Source organism: Chiloscyllium punctatum, chromosome 7 (genome assembly GCF_047496795.1).
Source record: "Chiloscyllium punctatum isolate Juve2018m chromosome 7, sChiPun1.3, whole genome shotgun sequence".
Classification (NCBI taxonomy): domain Eukaryota; kingdom Metazoa; phylum Chordata; class Chondrichthyes; order Orectolobiformes; family Hemiscylliidae; genus Chiloscyllium; species Chiloscyllium punctatum.
In genome coordinates this window covers 134,352,583-134,373,954 of record NC_092745.1, presented here as the reverse complement: position 1 = coordinate 134,373,954, position 21,372 = coordinate 134,352,583, and the positions used below count along the sequence as shown (strand labels likewise).

The following is a 21,372-nucleotide window of genomic DNA, read 5'->3' as shown; positions in this document are numbered from 1 at the left end:
ATTGACCCTGTGCTCTACTGCCCTGCTCACTGTCACTCCGTAATGAGCCCAGCTGATTTTCTTACTAGACACATCATATCCCAGAGAGAAACCTGCTTGATGGATCATATTTTCTTTTGTTTCAGTTTTAACAAAGTGGTCTCTCGCTGAACCATAAGTATACAATACTTCAGATTTGGTTTTAGTAGTAAAACAGAAGCTTAACAAAACAACAAGAAATGAAGACATCAAGACATTGGAGCAGAAGTGGGTCACCCCTTCAGAGGTTACCCAGTGAGTCTATTCTGCCACTTAATAAGATCATGGCATATCTTATAAGTATAATCTTTACTAACGCTGGGCTCTCACTATCTAAATGACACATTTTGCCTCTCAAGCAAATAGGTTTTGTTTAGATGAGCAGAGAGTCTGTGAACATTGGGATTATTTTGGTGAAAACAAGAGCTAAATCAGTCCTGTATTATTACCACATACATATGTTTGAACATCTGGTTTAGTCCACATTTTTAGTCCTAGTGACTTCTTTGCTGGTAGAGATTAAAACACACCACCTTTTGGATGAATGCCTCTGAGAATATACTACTTGCTGAAGACTGCACCAATACTCAAAAGTGCTTCAGAAAGTCTTCCAACATATATCAAAGTCCTCTTCAACTTTCCAGGAACAATTGAATAATCGAAGATGATGCAACATCTTTAAGTAACACTCCAGGTCCTCAGCTACTTGGAAGGAAGCAAAGGATACCAGAGAGGGTTCAGAAAAGCTTTACCAGGATGTTGTTGGGAATGGAGGATTTGAGTTATAAGGACAGGCTGGATAGTCTGGGACTGTTTTCCACTGCGGCATACGAGGTTGAGAGGTGACCTTTATCGGGGGTTTATAAAATCATGAAGGGTATAGATAAGGTGTGTTTTCCCTATGATTGGGAATTTCAAGACTAGGGTGCATATTTGTAATGAGAGAGTGGTAAAGTTTTAAAGTCATGAGGGGCAACTTTATTTACAAAGTAGTTCCTGTGTGGAATGAACTTCCAGAGGAAGTGGTGGATTCGAGTACAGTTACAATGTTTAAAAAAACATTTTGTAAGGGCATAAATAAGAAATGTTTGGAAGGATATGGGCCAAGCGAAGGCCAGAGTTTAGTTTGGGATTATGGTCGGCATAGATTGATTGGACCAAAGAGTCTGTGTTCGTGCTGTATGATTCTTAAATATCTGATAATCCTCATCTCCACTTTGCTCTCGTTTTGCCACGACCCTTGATTTCCTTAATGATTAAAAATCAATCTCAGCATTCAATATACTTAATGACCCAGCCTAGATAGACCTCTGTGGTAAACATCTCCAGAGTTTTAATATCCTCTGACAGAAGAACTCCTCTGTCTTCTCTGTCCTCATCTCTGTCTAAACAAGATAACCCCTTATTCTGAGATTGTGCCCTCTGCTCCTCGACTCTTCCACAAGGGGAAAGAACCTTGTCACACTAACACTATCAAGTCCCCTAATAATTCTTTGTTTCAATAAAGCTGTGTCTTATTCTTCTGAATTCCAAGAAGTACAGGCCCAACCGGCTCAAACTTGTCATAAAGCAGTCCTTCTATATTACATATCAGGCTATCGAAACTTCACTGGACTGCTTCCAATTACAATACATCTTTAATCAGATAAGAGACCCAAACTAATCACAATATTCCATCTTTGGTCTGACCAGTGCTTTAGGAAAACCTTATGACTTTTACACTCCATTACCTTTGAAATAAAATCTAACATCCTCTGTGCCTTTCCTCTTATACACTGAATTTTAATGCTAGATGTGATTCATGACAAAGACTCCCAAACTTCTCTATTCCATAGCTTCCTGCCGTTTTTGTTCAATTAAATAATATTTAGGTCCACCATTCGTTTTGCCAAAGTGTGAAATTTCACATTTTCCCACATTATATTCCATTTACCAAGTCTTTGCCTACTCATTTCACCAAACAGAAGGACATGAACAATGTTGAGGTAAGGGAAAGATGTGTGAATACTCTCAGGCAAGTTGACATAATGAAAGAGGAAGTGTTGGGTGTCTTGAAATGCATTAAGGTAGACAAGTCCCTATGTAAAAACAATGACTGTAGATGCTGGAAACCAGATTCTGGATTAGTGGTGCTGGAAAAGCACAGCAGCTCAGGCAGCATCCGAGGAGCAGTAAAATTGACGTTTTGGGCAAAGGCCCTTTATGGCCAGATGGGATCTATCATCAGATATTGCTGGAGACAAGGGACAAAACAGATATATTTGCATCCTCTTTGGTGTCAGGTGAGGACTGGAGGATGGTCAATGTTGTTTTCTTTGGTTTAAGAAGGGAAACAGAGATAATCCAAGTAATGTCAGGACAGTGACCCTGAAGACAGTGGTAGGAATGCCATGGGAGAAAATTCGGAGAGTCAGGATTTATTCACATTTAGAAGTGAATATACGTGTTAAAGATAGGCAGCAAGGGTTTGTACGGGGAAGGTTGTGTCTTACCAATTTGATTGCTTTTTTGAGGTGGTGACAAGAATGATTGCTGTGGGAAGGTCAGTGGAAACGGTCTACATGACTTTACTAAGGCACCTCATGGCAGGTTGGAACAGAAGTTAAACTCACAAGGAATCAGAGATGAGCTGACCAAATGAATACAAAACGTGGTCATAGAACATAGAACAGTACAGCGCAGAACAGGCCCTTCGGCCCTCAAAGTTGCACTGACCTGTGCACTAATCTAAGCTCCTCTGCCTACACTATCTCATCATCATCCATGTGCTTATCCAAGGATTGTATAAATCTCCCTAATGTGGCTGAGTTAACTACAGTGACTGGTAAGGCATTCCACGTCCTTACACTCTCTGAGTAAAGATCCTGCCTCTGGCATCTGTCTTAAATCTATCACTCCTCAATTTGTAACGATGACACAAAGGTTGGAGGTGCTATTGATAGTATCGAGGGCTATTGTAGGCTGCAGCTCGACACAGACGGGATGCAGAGCTGGGCAGAGAAATGGCAGGTGGAGTTCAATCTGGATAAATGCGAAGTGATGCATTTTGGAAGGTCAAACTCAAATGCTGAATATAGGATGAAAGACAGGATTCTTGGAAGTGTGGAGGAACAGAGGGATCTGGGTGTGCAAGTACATAGACCCCTCAAAGTTGCCACCCAAGTGGATAGTATTGTTAAAAAAGCATATGGTGTTTTGGCTTTCATTAACAGGGTGACCGAGTTTAAGAGCCGCGAGGTTTTGCTACAGTTCTACAAGTCCCTGGTGAGATCACACTTGGAATATTGTGTCCAGTTCTGGTTGCCCTACTATAGGAAAGATACAGAGGCTTTGGAGAGGGTGCAAAGAAGGTTTACCCAGGATGCTGCCTGGACTGGAGGGCTTGCCTTATGAAGAAAGGTTGAATAAGCTTGGACTTTTCTCTCTGGAGAGAAGGAGGAAGAGAGGAGATCTGATTGAGGTATACAAGATAATGAGAGGAATAGATAGAGTCAATAGCCAGAGACTTTTCCCCAGGGCAGGATTGACTGGTACGAGGGGTCATAGTTTGAAGATATTAGGAGGAAGGTATAGAGGAGATGTCAGAGGTAGGTTCTTTACACAGAGAGTTGTGAATGTATGGAATGCATTGCCAGCGGTGGTGGTGGAAGCAGAGTCATTAGGAACATTTAAACGACTGCTGGACATGCACATGGATAGCAGTGAGCTGAACATAGAACATAGAACATAGAAAAATACAGCGCAGTACAGGCCCTTCAGCCCTCGCTGTTGCGCCGACCGAAGCCTACCTAACCTACACTAGCCCAATAACCTCCATATGCTTGTCCAATGCCCACTTAAATGACCCTAAAGAGGGAGAGTCCACCACTGCTACTGGCAGGGCATTCCATGAACTCACAACCCGCTGAGTAAAAAAATCTACCCCTAACATCTGTCCTATACCTACCACCCCTTAATTTAAAGCTGTGTCCCCTAGTAACAGCTGACTCCATACACGGAAAAAGGTTCTCACTGTCAACCCTATCTAAACCCCTAATCATCTTGTACACCTCTATCAAATCTCCCCTAAACCTTCTTTCCTCCAATGAGAAAAGTCACAAGTGCCTCAGCCTTTCCTCATACGATCTTCCTACCATGCCAGGCAACATCCTGGTAAACTTCCTCTGCACTCGTTCCAATGCCTCCACATCCTTCCTGTAGTATGGCGACCAAAACTGCACACAATACTCCAGATGAGGCCGCACCAGAGTCTTATACAACTGCAACATGACCTCAGGACTCCGGAACTCAATTCCTCTACCAATAAAGCCCAGTACACCATATGCCTTCTTCACAGCACAGCACTAAAGGGTGCGTAGGTTAAGTCATTATATTTTACATTAGGATTAAACCTTGGTCAAACATCGTGGGACTAAGGGCCTGTTCTAGATTAGATTAGATTAGATTACTTACAGTGTGGAAACAGGCCCTTCGGCCCAACAAGTCCACACCGCCCCGCCGAAGCGTAACCCACCCATACCCCTACATCTACATCTTCCCCTTACCTAACACTACGGGCAATTTAGCATGGCCAATTCACCTGACCTGCGCTGTACTTTTCTATGTCCTGTGTCCCCTCATACAAGCTGACGTCATCATCCTAGGAAAAAGACTTTCACTGTCTACCCTATCTAATAATTTTGTATGTCTCTATCAAATACCCTCTTAGCCCTCTTCTTTCCAATCCGAACAGACCCAAGTCTCTCAGCCTTTCCTCATAAGACCTTCCCTCCAGACCAGACAACATCCTGGTAAATCTCCTCTGCACCTTTTCCAATGCTTCCATATCCCGCCTGTAATGGGGCGACCAGAACTGTACATAATATTCCAAGTGTGGCCACACTAGTGTTTTGTATAGTTGCAGCATGACAGCTGGAATTCAATTCCTCTACCAATAAAACCTAACACACCGTATTCCTTCTTAACAAAACTATCAACGTGGGTGGCAACTTTCAGGGATCTATGTACATGGACTCCAAAACCCATCTGCACATCCACACTGCCAAGAATCTTTTCATTGACCCAGTATTCTGCCTTCCTGTTATTCTTCCCAAAGTGAAACACCTCACATTTATCTGTATGTGCCAACTTTCAGCCCAATTCTACAGTTTATCCAAGTCCCCCTGCAACATTCTTCCACACTCTCCCACAACTCCCCCGACTTTAGTGTCATCTGCAAACTTACTAACCCATCCACCTATGCTTGTATCCAAGTCATTTATAAAAATGACAAACAGCAGTGCTCCCAAAACAGATCCTTGTAGCACACCAGTAGTCACTGTCCAGACAGAATACTTTGCATCAACCACCAATTGCTGCCTTCTTAAAGAAAGCCAGTTCCTAACCCAAACTGCTAAATCACCCTCAATTCCATGCCTCTGCATTTACTCCAACAACCTACCAAGTGGAACCTCATCAAAGGCGGCCTTATTGAAGTCCATGTACACCACATCAAATGCCCTACCCTCATCCACATGCTTGGTCACCTTCTCAAAAAACTCAATGAGGTTTATGAGACATGACCTGCCCTTGATGAAATCATGTTGACTATCTGAAATCAAATTGTTGCTTGCTAGATGATTATAAATCCTATCTCTTTTAATCCTTTCCCAAACTTTTTGTACAACAGACGTAAGGTTCACTGGTCTACAATTACTTGGGTCATCTCTACTGCCCTTCTTGAACAAGGGAACAACATTTGCAATCCTCCAGTCCTCTGGTACTAAACCTGTAGTCAATCACGACTCAAGTATCAAAGCCAAAGACTCTACTATCTCCTCCCTAGCTTCCCAGAGAATCCTTGGATAAATCCCATCCGGCCCAGGGACTTGTGTACTTTTACGTCTTCAAGAATTGATAACATCTCTTCCTTACGAACCTCAATCCTTTCTCGTCCAGTATTTCGTATCTCACTCTTCTCTACAATATTCTCCTTTTTCTGAGTGAAAACCGATGAGAAATATTCATTTAGCACCTCTCCGATCTCCACAGGGTCCACACACAATTTCCCACTTCTGTTTTGATAGGCCCTATTCTTACCCTAGTCATCCTTTTATTCCTCACATACCAAAAGAAAGCTTTAAGGTTCTCCTTTATTCTACCTTCTAAAGATTGGTCTTGTTCCCTCTTTGCTCTTCTTAAATCATTTTAAATCCTTCCTTGCTAATCTGTAACTCTCCATCGCCTCATCTGAGCCACCTCGTCTCATCATCACATAAGTCTCCTTCTGCTTAACAAGATATGCAATTTCTGTAGTAAACCACGGTTCCCTTACCTTATCACTTCCTCTCTGTCTGACAAGGACATAGCTATCAAGGACACGCAATATCTATTTCTTAAACCAGCTTCACATTTTGATTGTCCCCATCCCCTGCATTTTGCTACCCCATTCTATGCATCCTAAGTCTTGCCTAGTCACATTTTAATTGCCACTCCCTGTGGCATATACCTATCCCTTTCCATCGCTAAACTAAACGTAACTGAATTATGGCCACTCTCTCCAAAGTGCTCACCTTGGCATTAATCAAACACCTGGCCTGGTTCATTACCAAGCACCAGATCCAGTGTGGCCTCCCCTCTTGTTGGCCTTTCGACAACCTCCTGTACACATTGGACAAAAACCGATCCATCCGACGTACTGGAGTTATAGCATTTCCAGTCAATATTGGGGAAGTTAAAGTTCCCTCATAATGACCACCCTTTTCCTTTCACTCCTACCCAGAATCATTTTGCCAATCCTCTCCTCCACGTCCATAGAACTCTGCAGAGGCCTATAAAAAACTCCCAGCAGTGTTACCTCTTCTCTCCTGTTTCTAACCTCAGCCCATACTACCTCAATAGAAGAGTCCTTGTCAAAAGTTCTTTCAGCCACCGTTAAACTATCTTTGACTAACAAGGCCACACCTCCCCCTGTTTTACTGCCTTGCCTGTTCTTAATGAAAGATCTAATCCCTGGAATCTGCAACACTGATTCCTGACCCTGCTCTATCCATGTCTCAGAAATGGTCACAACATCAAAGTCCCAGGTACCTATTCATGCTGCAAGCTCACCTACCTTATTTTGAATACTTCTGGCGTTGAAGTAGACATGCTTCAAACCAGCTTGCTGTCTGCCAGCATATTCCTGTGACCATGAGAAGATGGAGAATGGAAAGGTGCCTTTCAGAATGGAGGTAACTAGTGGCTTGCCGCTGTTCACCTTTGTTGTTTCTAATATATAAATGATGTTCAGGAAAATGTAGGTAGTCTGATCAGTAAGCTTGCGGATGACACCAAAATTGGCAAAGTTGCAGATAGTGAGGAGGACTGTCAAAGGCTGCAGTGGGATATAGACAGATTGCAAGCTTGGGCAGGAAAAAGGTGTTATGCGTCTTAAACAATATTAAGGGAGAAAAGACCCCAGGTCTTGATGGGAACTATCCCAAAATATTGAGGGATGGAAGAGAACAAATTACTGAAGCATTGACAGACATCTTTGTTTACTCTGTGGCCAGAGGGGAGGTTGCAGAGGACTGGAGAATACTCAATGTTGCCCCATTGTTTAAGAAGGGTATCAGGGATAATCCTGGATATTACAGAGCTGTGAACCTCACATTAGAGATAGGGAAATTATTGGAAAAGGTTCTCAGGAGCACCAAAAGACATGACCCACTCTCACGAGTATCCTTACATACCGATGAGGAAGGACACCACTTCAACTGGGACAACACATCCATCTGAGGACAAGCCAAACAGAGACACACATGAGAATTCGTAGAAGTGTGGCATTCCAGCTGGAACTCTTATCAACAAACACTTTGACTTGGATCTCATTTACCTACCCATGAGAAAAAGACCAGGAAATGACATCACCACAGGAAATGATATTACCAAACTAAGGAAACCTAAACACATAATAGAAAGTGGGCCATGCCACCAGTGCTTCATCCGGAGGCTCACTGATGATGTTACCTCGTATGGTGACGAAACATCTGAAAATGAACCTTCCAGTTCAGTGAGCAAACCTTTATCCAGAACCTCACTTTGAGCTACAAATCTTCTCAAAACTCGCTAGTGCTGAAGAATGTTGCAGGTTACACAGGGACAATAGATAAACTGCAGAGCTGGGCTGAGGAGTGGCAAATGGAGTTTAAAATGGAAAAGTGTGAGGTCATTCACTTTGGAAGGAACAGCAGGAATAAAGAGTACTGGGCTAATGGTAAGATTCTTGCAGTGTAGATGAGCAACAAGATCTCGGTGTTCATGTGCATAAATCCATGAAAGTTGCCACCCAGGTGGATAGGGTTGTTAAGCCAGCATACGATATGTTGGTTTTTATTGGAGGAGAGATTCAGTTTCGGCGCCACGAGGTCATGCTGCAGCTGTACAAAACTCTGGTGTGGCTGCACTTGGAGTATTGCGTACAGTTCTGGTTACCGCATTACAGGAAGGAGGTGGAAGGGTCAAAAAGGGTTCGAGGCAATTTACTAGGATGTTGCCTGGTATTGAGGGAAGGTTTTGAGGAAAGGCTAAGGGACTTGAGGCTGTTTTCATTAGAAAGAAGAAATTTGAGAGATGACTTAATTGAGATATGTAAGATAATCAGAGGGTTAGATAGGATGGACAGTGAGAGCCTTTTTCCTTGCATGGTGATGGCTAATATAAGGGGATATAGTTTTAAATTGAGGGGTGATAGACATAGGACAGATGTCAGAGTTTCTTTACTCAGAGCACAGTCGGGGCATGAAACGCTCTACCTGCAATAGTTATAGACTTGCCAACTTTAAGGGCATTTAAATGGTCATTGGATAAACATATGGATGAAAAGGGAATAGTGTAGGATAGATAGGCTTCAGATTGGTTCCACTGATCGGCGCAACATCGAGGACTGAAGGGGCTGTACTGTGCTGTAATGTTCTATGTTCTATGAGTGGAAAGGCAAACTATGCAGAGGATGTGGAGAGTCGGCAGAGAGATTTAAGTGAGTGGGCATGGATCTGGCAGATGTCGTACAATGTTGGTAAATGTGAGGTTATCCACTTTGGAAGTAAAAATTGTAGATCAGAGTATAATTTAAATGGTGAAAGATTGCAGCATGCTGTTATGAAGAGGGATTTAGGAATGCTCGTACATGAATCGCTAGAAGTTGATTTGCATGTGCAATAGATAATCAGGAAGGCAAACAGAACATTAGGGAGGTTCTGCTGCAGTTGTACAAGCTGTTGGTGTGTTCAGTTCTGGTCTCTTTACTTGAGGAAGTAAGTACTGATTTTGGAGGTGGTGCAGATGAGGTTCACCAGGTTGATTCTGGAGACAGGATTATCCTATGAGGAGCGGTTGAGCTGCCTGGGACTGTACTTGCTACAATTTAGAAGACTGAGAGAGGACCTTATAGAAACATATAAAATTATGAAAGGGATAAATGAGACAGGCAGGCAAGTTGTTTCTGCTGGTGGGTGAGACTAGGACCAGAGACATGGCCTCAGAATTAGTGGCAGTAGATTCAGGACCGAGATGAAAAGGAACTGTTTTTCCCAGAATAGTGAACCTATGGAATTCTCTGCCCAAGGAAGCGGTAAAGGCAGCTTCGTTAAATATATTCAAGACACGGTTGGATGGATTTTTGCATGGTAGGGGAATTAAGGGTTATGGGGATAATGCAGGTAGGAGGAGCTGAGACGATGGATAGATCAACCATGATCTTAATGAATGGTGGAGCAGGCTCATAGGTCAAATGGGCGAAAGCGAGGACTGCAGATGCTGGACATTAGAGTCGAGAGTGTGGTGCTGGAAAAGCACAGCAGGTCAGGCAGCATTCAAGGGCATGCGAATTGACATTTCGCACAAAAGCCCTTCAGGGGTTTTGATGAAGGGCTTTTGCCCAAAACATCGATTCTCCTGCTCCTCGGATGTTGTCTGACCTGCCATGCTTTGCCAGCACCACACTCTCAACGGGCCAAATGGCCTACTCCTGTTTCTATTACTATGAAACTATACTTTCCCTTTACATTTGATCTCCCATAGTGCAGCACCTCATACACACCTCAGCAATCCTCTCTCTTGATTCTGTCAATAACCTGGGGTAGATACCATTATGCCCTGGGGACTTAACCACCTTAACACTCTTCAATAAATCCAACACCAGTTCTTTCTTGATCTCAGAATGCTCTAGCATATTGGCATGCTCCACATAGGTAAGTTTGCTCACTGAGCTGGCAGATTTGTTTTCAGACATGCTACGTAACATCAGTGAGCCTCCGGTGAAGTGCTGGTGTTCTGTCCTGCTTTCTGTTTGTGTGCCTTGATCTCTTAAGGTGGGTGATACTATTTCTGGTATTCTCAGAAGTTGGTAAATGGGATCCAAATCAATGTGTTGATTGATGGAGTTCTGGTTTGAATGCCAGACCTCCAGTGCTCTTCCAAGACCACTAATCCAAAATCTGGTTTCCAGCATCTGCAGTCATTGTTTTTACCTCCAGGAATTCCTGTTTGTGCCTCTGTTTAGCATGTCCTAGGATGGATGTATTATCCCAATCGAAGTGGTGTCTTTGTAAGTAAGGATACTAGTGATAGTGGGTCATATCTTTTGGTGGCTAGTTGGTGCTCGTGTATCTGGGTGGCCAGTTTTCTGTCTGTCTGTCTGTCCAATGTAGTGTTTGTTACAGTCCTTGCATGGTATTTTATAAATGACATTTGTTTTGCTGGTTGTATTGGGTCTTTTAGGTTCATCAGTAGCTATTTCAGTGTGTTGGTAGGTTTGTGGGCTACCATGTTACCAAGGGGTTGGAGTAGTCTGGTAGCCATCTCAGAGATGTCTTTGATGAATGATAGCGTGGCTAGAGTTTCTGAGCATGTTGTGTTTACTTGTTTGAGTTTATTGTTTAAGAATCGACAAACTGTGTTTATCGGGTGCCCGCTTTTCTTGAGTACACTGCATAGGTATTTTTCTTCTGCTGCTTGTAGTTCCTGGGTGCTGCATTGGGTTAGGGTTAGTAGCACCCAGTAATTACGAGCAGAATAAAATACCTATACAGCGAAACACAGTCTGCCGATTCTTAAACAACAAACCCAAACAACTAGATTAAACAAGCCCAGAAACTCTAGCCACACTACCTAACATCAAAGACATCTTGGAGATGACTACCAGACTACTCTGACCCCTTGGCATCATGTTTGCCCACAAACCTACCAACACACGAACACCTACTGATGAACCTAAAGAATCCTGTACCAACAATCAGCAAAACGAATGTCATTTACAAATAACATGCAAGGACTGTAACAAACACTATGTCAGACAGAGAGGCAGAAAACTAGCCAAAAGGATAGAACATAACAGCACAGGTCAGGCCCTTCAGCCCTTGATGTTGCATAGACCTGTGGAACCAATCTGAAGCCTATCTATCCTACACTATTCCATTTTCATCCATATGTTTATGCAATGACCATTTAAATGCCATTGAAGTTGGCAAGTCTACAACTGTTGCAGGCAGGGCGTTTCATGCCCTGAAAATGCTCTGAGTAAAGAAACTCTGACATCTGTCCTACGTCTATCACTCCTCAATTTAAAACTATATCCCCTTGTGCTAGCCATCACCATGCAAGGAAAAAGGCTCTCACTGTCCACCCTATCTAACCCTCTGATTATCTGGTATGACTCAATTACGTCACCTCTCAACCTTCTTCTCACGAACATTAGCAAACTATCCCCTTCCCTATCATCACCTCCCACCCCCCCAACACCCGATGAAGAAGGACAACACATCCATCCTGAAACAGGCTAAACATGGAAATTCCTAGAGGCCTGGCATTCAAACTAGAACTCCATCAATAAACACATCGATTTGGACCCCATTTACTAACCACTGAGAAAAATAACTAGAAATGATATCACCAACCTTAAGAGACCAAGACACACAAATAGAAAGTGGGACAGAACACTAACGCTTTACCAGAGGCTCACTGATGATGTTACGTAGCACGGTGACCAAATATCTGAAAACAAACCTGCCAACTCAGCAAGCAAACTTACAACCTGAACCTCAACCTGAGCTAAAAGTCTTCTCCACACAATTCTCACTATCCTCCACATCCTTCTCCTGGGTGAATACTGATGCAAAATACTCATTTAGGATCTCACCCACAGCCTCTGCTCCCAAGTACAAGTTCCCTCCTTTATCCTTGAGTGGTCCTACCTTCTCCCCAGGTATGCTTTTGATTTTAATGTACATATAGGGATTCTCTTTAACCCTACTTGCCAGGGTCATTTCATAGCCCATCCTTGCTCTCCTATTTCCCTGCTTGAGTACTTTCCTGATATTCATAACAGGACCTGTCTGATTTTAGTTTCTTAAACCTTACATATGCTTCCATTTTAACTAAATTCACAATCTCCCTCATTATCCATGGGTCACTTACCTTGCCACCCTTGTCCTTCCACCTTACTGGAATATGCTGGTCTTGAACTTTCATCAGCAGGTTTTTAAACCATTCCCACACGTCAAGTGAGGACTTGCCTAATAACAGTTTCTCCCAATTAACACTCCCTAGCTCATGCCCAATACTGATGTAATTTGCCTTTGCCCAATTTAATACCTTCTCGCAAGACCTTGACTTATTGCACCTTTTCAACCACCTGCCTCTGTATTTGTTCCCCAATGTCTCCATGGCTATTGGGCGGCCTATGGTATAATCCTATCAGGGTGATTGCACCCATTTTATTTTTGAGCTGTACCCATATTATCTCAGTGGATGAGTCCTCCAGTATATCCGCTCCAAGTGCAGATGTAACATTCTCCCTGATTAGTAACGCAACTCCTCCACCTCTTTTATCTTCCTCTCTATCTCATCTAAAACAATGAAACCCTGCAATGTTCAGCAGCCAGTCCTGTCCCTCTCTCAACCAGATCTGTTAATGGCCACAACATCATAGCTCCATGTAATGATCCAGGCTCTAAGCTCATCTGCCTTACCTATAATACTCCTTGCATTGGAATAAACACACCACAACCCATTAATACCATCGTGTTCATTTACCAATCTCTGCCTGTCCTTTCTTTCTGATTTATTGGTCCTAACATATACCTTTCCCTCAATCCCTCTGCTTGCTGACCTGCTACTCTGGTCCCAACCCCCTACCACTCTAGTTTAAACCCTCCTAAGTACCACTAGCAAACCTCCTTGCGTGGATACTGGTTCTCCTTCAGTTTAGTTGCAATCTGTCCCTCTTGTTCAGGTCACCCCAAATGAAAAGCGATTCCAATGTTCCAAGAACCTGAAACGCTGCCACTGGCACCAGTTCCTTAGGTACACATTCATCTGTCCCACCTTTTTATTCCTTGTCTCACTAGTACATGGCACTGGTTGTAACCCAGAGATTACTATCTTTGAGGTCCTGTTCTTCAGCCTCTTTTCTATCTCGCCGTATTCACTCTGCAGGATCTTATACATCTTTGTACCTACGTTGTTAGTGCCAATGTGCATGATGGCCTCTGGCTGCTCACCCTCCGCCTTAAGATTTTCGTGCAACCCTGAGACATCCTTGAACATGGCACTAGGGAGGCAATGCAGCATCCTTGAATCTCGAACACGGCCACAGATATACCTGTCCATGCCCCTAGCTAGCGAGTCTCCATCCATGATCGCTCGCTTGGATCTTGTCCCAACCTTAGTCAATAGTAACTGAAATGTGTTGCTGGAAAAGCGCAGCAGGTCAGGCAGCATCCAAGGTGCAGGAGAATCGACGTTTTGGGTATGAGCCCTTCTTCAGAAGGCTAAGATAAAAGGTAGGGAGGAAGGACTTGGGGGAGAGGTGTTGGAAATGCGATAGGTGGAAGGAGGTTAAGGTGAGGGTGATAGGCCAGAGTGGGGGTGGGGGCGCAGAGGTCAGGAAGGTGGTGCTGAGTTTGAGGGTTGGGACTGAGACAAGGTGGGGGGAGGGGAAATGAGGAAACTGGAGAAATCTGAGTTCATCCCTTGTGGTTGGAGGGTTCCTAGGCGGAAGATGAGGCGCTCTCCCTCCAGCCATCGTGTTGCTATGGTCTGGTGATGGAGGAGTCCAAGGACCTGCATGTCGTTGGTGGAGTGGGAGGGGGAGTTGAAGTGTTGAGCCATGGGGTGGTTGGGTTGGTTGGTCCGGGTGTCCCAGAGGTGTTCTCAGAAACGTTCCGCAAGTAGGCGGCCTGTCTCCCCAATATGAGGAGGCCACATCGGGTGCAGCGGATGCAGTAAATGATGTGTGTGGAGGTGCAGGTGAATTTGAGGCAGATATGGAAGGATCCCTTGGGGCCTTGGAGGGAAGTTAGGGGGGGGGGGGAGGGGGGAAGTGTGGGCGCAAGGTTTGCATTTCTTGCAGTTGCAGGGAAAGGTGCTGTGAGTGGAGGTTGGGTTGGTGGGGGGTGTGGACCTGACGAGGGAGTCACGGAGGGAGTGGTCTTTATGGAACACTGATAGGGGAGGGGAGGGAAATATGTCTCTGGTGGTGGGGTCAGTTTGGAGGTGGCAGAAAGGACGATGGATGATACGATGTATATGGAGGTTGGTGGGGTGGTAGGTGAGGACCAGTGGGGTTCTGTCCTGGTGGCGATTGGAGGGGTGGGGCTCAAGGGCAGAGGAGCGGGAAGTCACAATTCCTGCAGATGTAGTCTTCAGGGACACTAGACTGATCTCTGATCTCCCACATCTGGCAGGAAGAGTACACCATTGTCCTAACTGCTACCTCTGTCTCTTTACACTAAGGAAGATTGAAGAGTCTTACCTTGCCTGCCTTACTCACTTAAGCCCAGTCTTCACCTAAGCCTGGGAGAAAGTGAGGACTGCAGATGCTGGAGCTCAGAGTCGAAAGCGTAGTGCTGGAACAGCACAGCAGGTCAGGCAGCATCTGAGAAGCAAGAGAATTGACGTTTCGGGCATAAGCCCTTCATCAGGTTATGCCTGAAACTTCGATGTTCCTGCTCCTCAGATGCTGCCTGACCTGCTGTGCTTTTCCAGCACTACACTCTTCACCTAAGCCTGCACTTATACCAAATGGGTATACTGACTGGCCACTTAAATTACAGTGCAATCATTACACACAGACCAAATATCCTCTAGGCTACAACAAACCTCCCAAAAGACTCTGGGTATGCAGGTCTACAGATCAGTGAAGTTGGCAGCACCAGTAAATAAGGTAGTAAAAAAAGGCCAATTGTGTCATTTGCCTTTCAGACAAATGACACACTATTTCACAGATATTATGGGCAGAAAAAGAGTATAGACAGAGTAAATAAAATTCCAAAGACCAAAAGACCAGATTTCAAGGGTGGTTAAATTGTCCCACACTGTTCTTGTTGACTTTTAGCAGAGATCTCACAGTTATTTTGTGTGACATTCATTTTTTTTTACTTTGATAGTTGATCCAGTGGACATAGGTGTTTTGTTTCTTTCTTTTAAGCTGTCTTTTCTTATACAGAGTGACAGAGAGGTTGAGATGTATATTTTCAGTTTGTGGGCTGTAGATATCTCTAGCTATCATGCACTTATAGCTTTGTTACAAAATGCAGCTCAACTAATCAGGGGGACTGCTCTCAGAAAGAATGTGCTTAAAACAATGACCAATTTCCATTCAGCTTATAGTTTCAGTCCCTAAGAAGAGGTCCCAATGTGGTCCCTTGCAGAGTCATCAATGTCACATTTGACCAAGTATAGCATCAAGGAGTCCTAACAAAATTAGAGTCAATAGGAATCAGGGGAAAACTTTCCATTGGTTGGTGTCAAAACTTTGGCACATGGAAAGATGGGTGTGGTTGTTAAAGGTCAGTCATCCTAGCTCCAGGACACCTCTCCAGGAATTCTTCAGTGTAGTGTGCTAAACACCTTCTGTTGCTTCATGAATGACCTTCCCTCCATCATAAGATTATAAGCAGACTTAATCACTGATAATTGCACAAAATTCATCTGTTGGGGTGTGGGGAAAAAAAAATTGACAAATCACTTTGCAACTGTATAGAACTTTTGTTCAGTCGCATTTAGAATATTGTGTATAGTTCTGGTGGCCACACAAAAAGGATGTGAGGCTTTGCAGAGGATACAGAAACAGCTAACAAAATGTTACCTGGTTTGCAGCATATTACATATGAGGAGAGGTTGGACAAACTTGGCTTGTTTCACTTGAACACAGAAGGATGAGGCACAACCTAATAGACGTTTACAAAATTATGAGAGGCATTGTTAGAATGGTTACGGGAGTATTTTTCCCATGGTAGAAATGTCAAATATTAGAGGACATAGGTTTAAGGTAAAAGGGAGTAAATTTAACAGAGAAGTGAGACGCAGATTTTTTTAAACAGAGGATAGTAAGTCCTGGAATGCACTTTCATAGGTGGTAGTGGTTAGCCAGATAAAATAGCAAAGTTTAAGAGGCATCTTAACAGACACATGAATAGACAGCAAATAGAGGAATATAGATTGCATAGAGGCAAAAAGGTTTTTAATTTAGAAAGGCATTATGTGTCAATGCAGTATCGGTGGGCCGAAGGGCCTGTTTCTGTGCTGTAACGTTCTTTGTCCAGCACCATTCACAACTTCTCAATTACTGAAGCAGCACAAGATAACGTGCAACAAAACCTTGACAACATCCAGGCTTGGGTAGAAGTGGAAAATAACATTTGCACCACTTAATTACCATGCATTGACCATCTCCAATAAGACAGAATCTAACCATCTGCCCTTGACAATCAACAGCATTATCATTGCTGAGTCCCCTATCAACATCCTGGTGTTTAACCACTGATCATGAATAGAAATGGGCCAACCATTCAAGTACTGTGGCTGCAAGAATAGGTCAGAGGCTAGGCATTCTGTGTTGAGTAACTACCATTCTACCATTCAGGCCAAGGACTGAAAATGCGTGAGAATCCACCAACTGCAAGTTCCCTTCAAAATCATGCACCATCTGACTTGGAACCAAGTCACTATTACTTCATTGTAGCTGGGTCAAAAATCCTTGAACTCCTTAACAACATTGCGCGCATCAACATTACATGGACAATAGCAGTCCAAGAAGGCAGCTCACATTCTCCAGGGTAATTAGGGATGGGTAATAAACACCCTCATGTCATGAATAAATAAAACAAAATGAGAATACTGCCACAGAATTGAAGAATTGTAAATTTAAAACAAAAGCAAAATATCATAAATGCTGGAAATTTGAACAATAAGCTAAAAATACTGCAAGCACTGTGCAGGTTAGAGACAGTTTTGTAAAGAGAAAATCAGAATTAATGATTCAGGATTGTAACCGTTCACAATAATACATTGTAGTCCAGCTAAAGTTGTGTGGAGGGACTTTCAAAAGACTTTCAAATAAAGTGTTACATTATAAGCTTATAATGGTATAAATTGATTCAGCCGTTGTAAAAGATCCTGAACTCTAAATCAAGGCAGCTTTAATTTCAGTTCATACTCTCCACTGAAATCCAATAAGTAGCCCAACCAGACCAAATAACTTCTTGAATTATCTCCTATATTATTTTCTATTCCATCCAATAGTCATTGGCTTCCTCATTTATTTTGTTTCGAGATCTACATTTAAAGTGACGCGCAAATGAAGCAAAGGTGATGTGAGAAAAACACCGTTTCAAATAGTGAGTAGTTGGTGTATGGAATGCCTGGAATTGTGATGGAGACAGGTTCAACTGATGCATTCAACATTTTCTTTTATAGGAGTGGTGTGCACAGACATGGAAAAAAAGGCAGGAGATTAGCACTAGATAGAACCGGACAAGACAACAGAGCTAGTGTAGGTGCGATCAGTTGAATGCCATCAATCTGCTTTGTAATAATTCTGAGATTCTGTGACTCTCTGATATTTGTATGCCTCTATTTAGCTTGGTTCCTTATTTTATAATCGACAATAGTATGAGATATTTGCAGCCCTCTACACTCACCAAGCTTGGAATTCTGCCCTGCTCCACTCAAATTTATGGTCCCAGTGCCTGAATCGCATTATTCCTGGAAGTAAGGGGTTGAAATCTGCATTTGGAGTTGTAATTACAACTACTGCTGGACTCATGTATCCAAACACCATCTCTGAAAATCTCTCAACCTCTGAGATGTTTAGGTGTTCTACTCTGAAATGGAAACAGAAAATGAGCAAAGTCAGATGAAAGGAATTTGACTTTAACATGAATAGTTAAACTGAGAAATATATCTCTTATTCCTTTATAGAAAAAGTGCACATTGCTGGTAAGGTCAGTATTTTGTGCTCATCCCCATTGGCTCTTGCTAAGGTGACAAAATTATAAGACATAAAAGTAGGTGTAGACCATTCAGTCCTTTGAGTCTGCTCTGCCATTCAAAGAAACAGAGAAACTTAGAAAACAGGAATAGGAGTAGGCCATTCGGACCTTCAAAGCGTTTCACAATTCAATATGATCATGGCTGATCTTTCACTCAGTATCCAGATCCCACTTTCTTTCCATTGCTTTAGCCATCAGAATTGCCTCTCTCTCTGGAAAACATTGAATGTTTTGGCCTCAATTGCTTTCTATGACAGAGAATTCCACAGGCTAACCACATTCTGGGTGAAGAGATTTCTCCTCATCTCATTTCTAAACTGCCGTCCTGTATTCTGTGGAGCCAGGTTCTGGACTCAAGGTCATCAGGAACATCCTTTCTACATATATCTTGTCCAGTCCTGTGAGAACTTAATAGGTTTCTGGGAGAACTCCTCCTCATTCTTCTAAACTAAAGTGAATATATTCCTAACGGATCTAGCCACTCTTTATACGTCAGTCGTGCCATCTCAGGAATCAGTTTGGTAATCCTTTGTTACATTCAGTCCAATAGGAAAAATATCCTTCCTCAGGTAAGACAAAACATAGAACAATACAGTGCAGAACAGGCCCTTCGGCCCTCGATGTTGCGCCGACCTGTGGACTATTCTCAGCTCGTCCCCCTACACTATCCCAAAATCATCCATGAGCTTATCTAAAGATTATTTAAATCTCCCTAATGTGGCTGAGTTGACTACCTTAGCAGGTAGGGCATTCCACACTCTTACCACACTCTGCGAAAGGAACTTGACTTTGACATCAGTCTTAAATCTTTCACCCCTCAAGTTGTGGTTACGCCTTCTCGCAAAAGCTGACGCCATCATCCCAGGAAAATGTCTTTCTCTGTCTACCCTATCGAATCCTCTGATCATGTATGTCTCTATCAAATCCCCCCTAAGCCTTAGAACACAGAACATTACAGCGCAGTACAGGCCCTTCGGCACTTGATGTTACACCGACTTGTCATATCAATCTGAAGCCCATCTAACCTACACTATTCCATGTATGTCCATATGCTTGTCCAATGACGACTTAAATGTACTTAAAGTTGGCGAATCTACTACCGTTGCAGGCAAAGCATTCCATACCCTTACTATTCTCTGAGTAAAGAAACTACCTCTGACATCTGTCCTATATCTACCCCTCAATTTAAAGCTATGCCCCCTTGTGCTCGCCGTCACCATTCTTGGAAAAAGGGTCTCCCTGTCCATCCTATCTAACCCTCTGATTATCTTATATGTCTCTATTAAGTCACCTCTCAACCTTCTCTCTAACGAAAACAGCCTCAAGTCCCCCAGCCTTTCCTCGTAAGACCTTCCCTCCATACCAAGCAATATCCAAGTAAATCTCTTCGGCACCCTTTCCAAAGCTTCCACATCCTTCTTGTAATGTTGTGACCAGAACTGTACACAATACTCCAAGTGCGGTCGCACCAGAGTTTTGTACAGCTGCAGCATAACCTCATGGTTCCGGAACTCCATCCCTCTATTAATAAAAGCTAAAACACTGTATGCCTTCTTAACAACCCTGTCAAGCTGGGTGGCAACTTTCAAGGATCTGTGTACCTGGACACCAAGATCTCTCTGCTCATTTACACTACCAAGAATTACAATTAGCCCAGTACTATGCATTCCGGTTACTCCGACCAAAGTGAATTGCCTCACACTTGTCCACATTAAACTCCATTTGCCACCTCTCAGCCCAGCTCTGCAGCTTATCTATGTCTCTCTGTAACCTATAACATCCTTCGTTACTATCCACCGACCTTAGTGTCATCTGCAAATTTACTAACCCACCCTTCTATGCCTTCATCCAGGTCGTTTATAAAAATGACGAACAGCAGTGGACCCAACACCGACCCTTGCGGTACACTACTGGTAACTGGACTCCAGGATGAACATTTCCCATCAACCACCACCCTCTGTCTTCTTTCAGCAAGCCAATTACTGATCCAAACTGCTATATCTCCCACAATCCCATTCCTCCGTGTTTTGTACAATAGCCTACTGTGGGGGACCTTATCGAATGCCTTGCTGAAATCCATATACACCACATCAACCGGTTTACTCTCATCTACCTGTTTGGTCACCTTCTCAAAGAACTCAATAAGGTTTGTTAGGCACGACCTACCCTTCACAAAACTGAACTGACTATCCCTAATCAAATTATTCTTTTCTAGATGATTATAAATCCTATCTCTTATAACCTTTTCCAACATTTTACCAACAACTGAAGTAAGGCTCACTGGTCTATTATTACCAGGATTGTCTCTACTCCCCTTCTTGAACAGGAGAATCACATTTGTTTTCCTCCAGTCTTCTGGCACTATTCCTGTAGACAATAACGATTTAAAGATCAAAGCCAAAGACTCGACAATCTCCTCCCTGGCTTCCCAGAGGATCCTAGGATAAATCCCATCCGGCACAAGGGACTTCTCTATTTTCACACTCTGCAGGATTTCTAATACCTCTTCCTTGTGAACCTCAATCACACCTAGTCTAGTAGCCTGTATCTCAGTAATCTCTTCGACAACATTGTCATTTTCTAAAGTGAATACTGTTGAAAAATATTCATTTAGTGCTTCCCCTACCTCCTCTGACTCCACACACGACTTCCCACTACTATCCTTGATTGGCCTAATCTTACTCGCGTCATTCTTTTATTCCTTAAATATCTATAGAAAGCCTTAGGGTTTACCCTGGTCCTATCTTCCAACAACATCTCATGTCTCCTCCTGGCTCTTCTGAGCTCTCTCTTTAGGTCTTTCCTGGCTACCTTATAACCCTCAAGTGCCCTAACTGAGCCTTCACATCTCATCCTAACATAAGCCTTCTTTTCCTCTTGACCAGAGATTCCACTTCCTTTGTAAACCACGGCTTCCACGCTCTACAGTTTTGCTCCTGCCCGACAGGTACATACTTATCTAGGACACACAGTAGCTTTTCCTTGAATAAGCTCCACATTTCTAATGTGCCTATCCCCTGCAGTTTCCTTCTTCATTCTATGCTTCCTAAATCTTGCCTAA

At 43.2% G+C, this 21,372-nt stretch overlaps 1 protein-coding gene across 2 annotated transcripts in view; it reads right to left on the bottom strand.

Moving 5' to 3' along the window:
- henmt1 (HEN methyltransferase 1) overlaps positions 1-21,372 on the bottom strand; it is a 105,469-nt gene that overhangs the window by 7,863 nt on the left and 76,234 nt on the right. The window contains exon 5 of one of the 2 annotated variants that reach the window (XM_072574906.1): positions 17,961-18,143. The exons of the other annotated variant lie outside the window; for it this stretch is intronic. Coding sequence (XP_072431007.1) covers positions 17,961-18,143 — 183 coding nt within the window. The remainder of the gene's footprint in view (positions 1-17,960; positions 18,144-21,372) is intronic. 2 annotated transcript variants of the gene reach the window in all.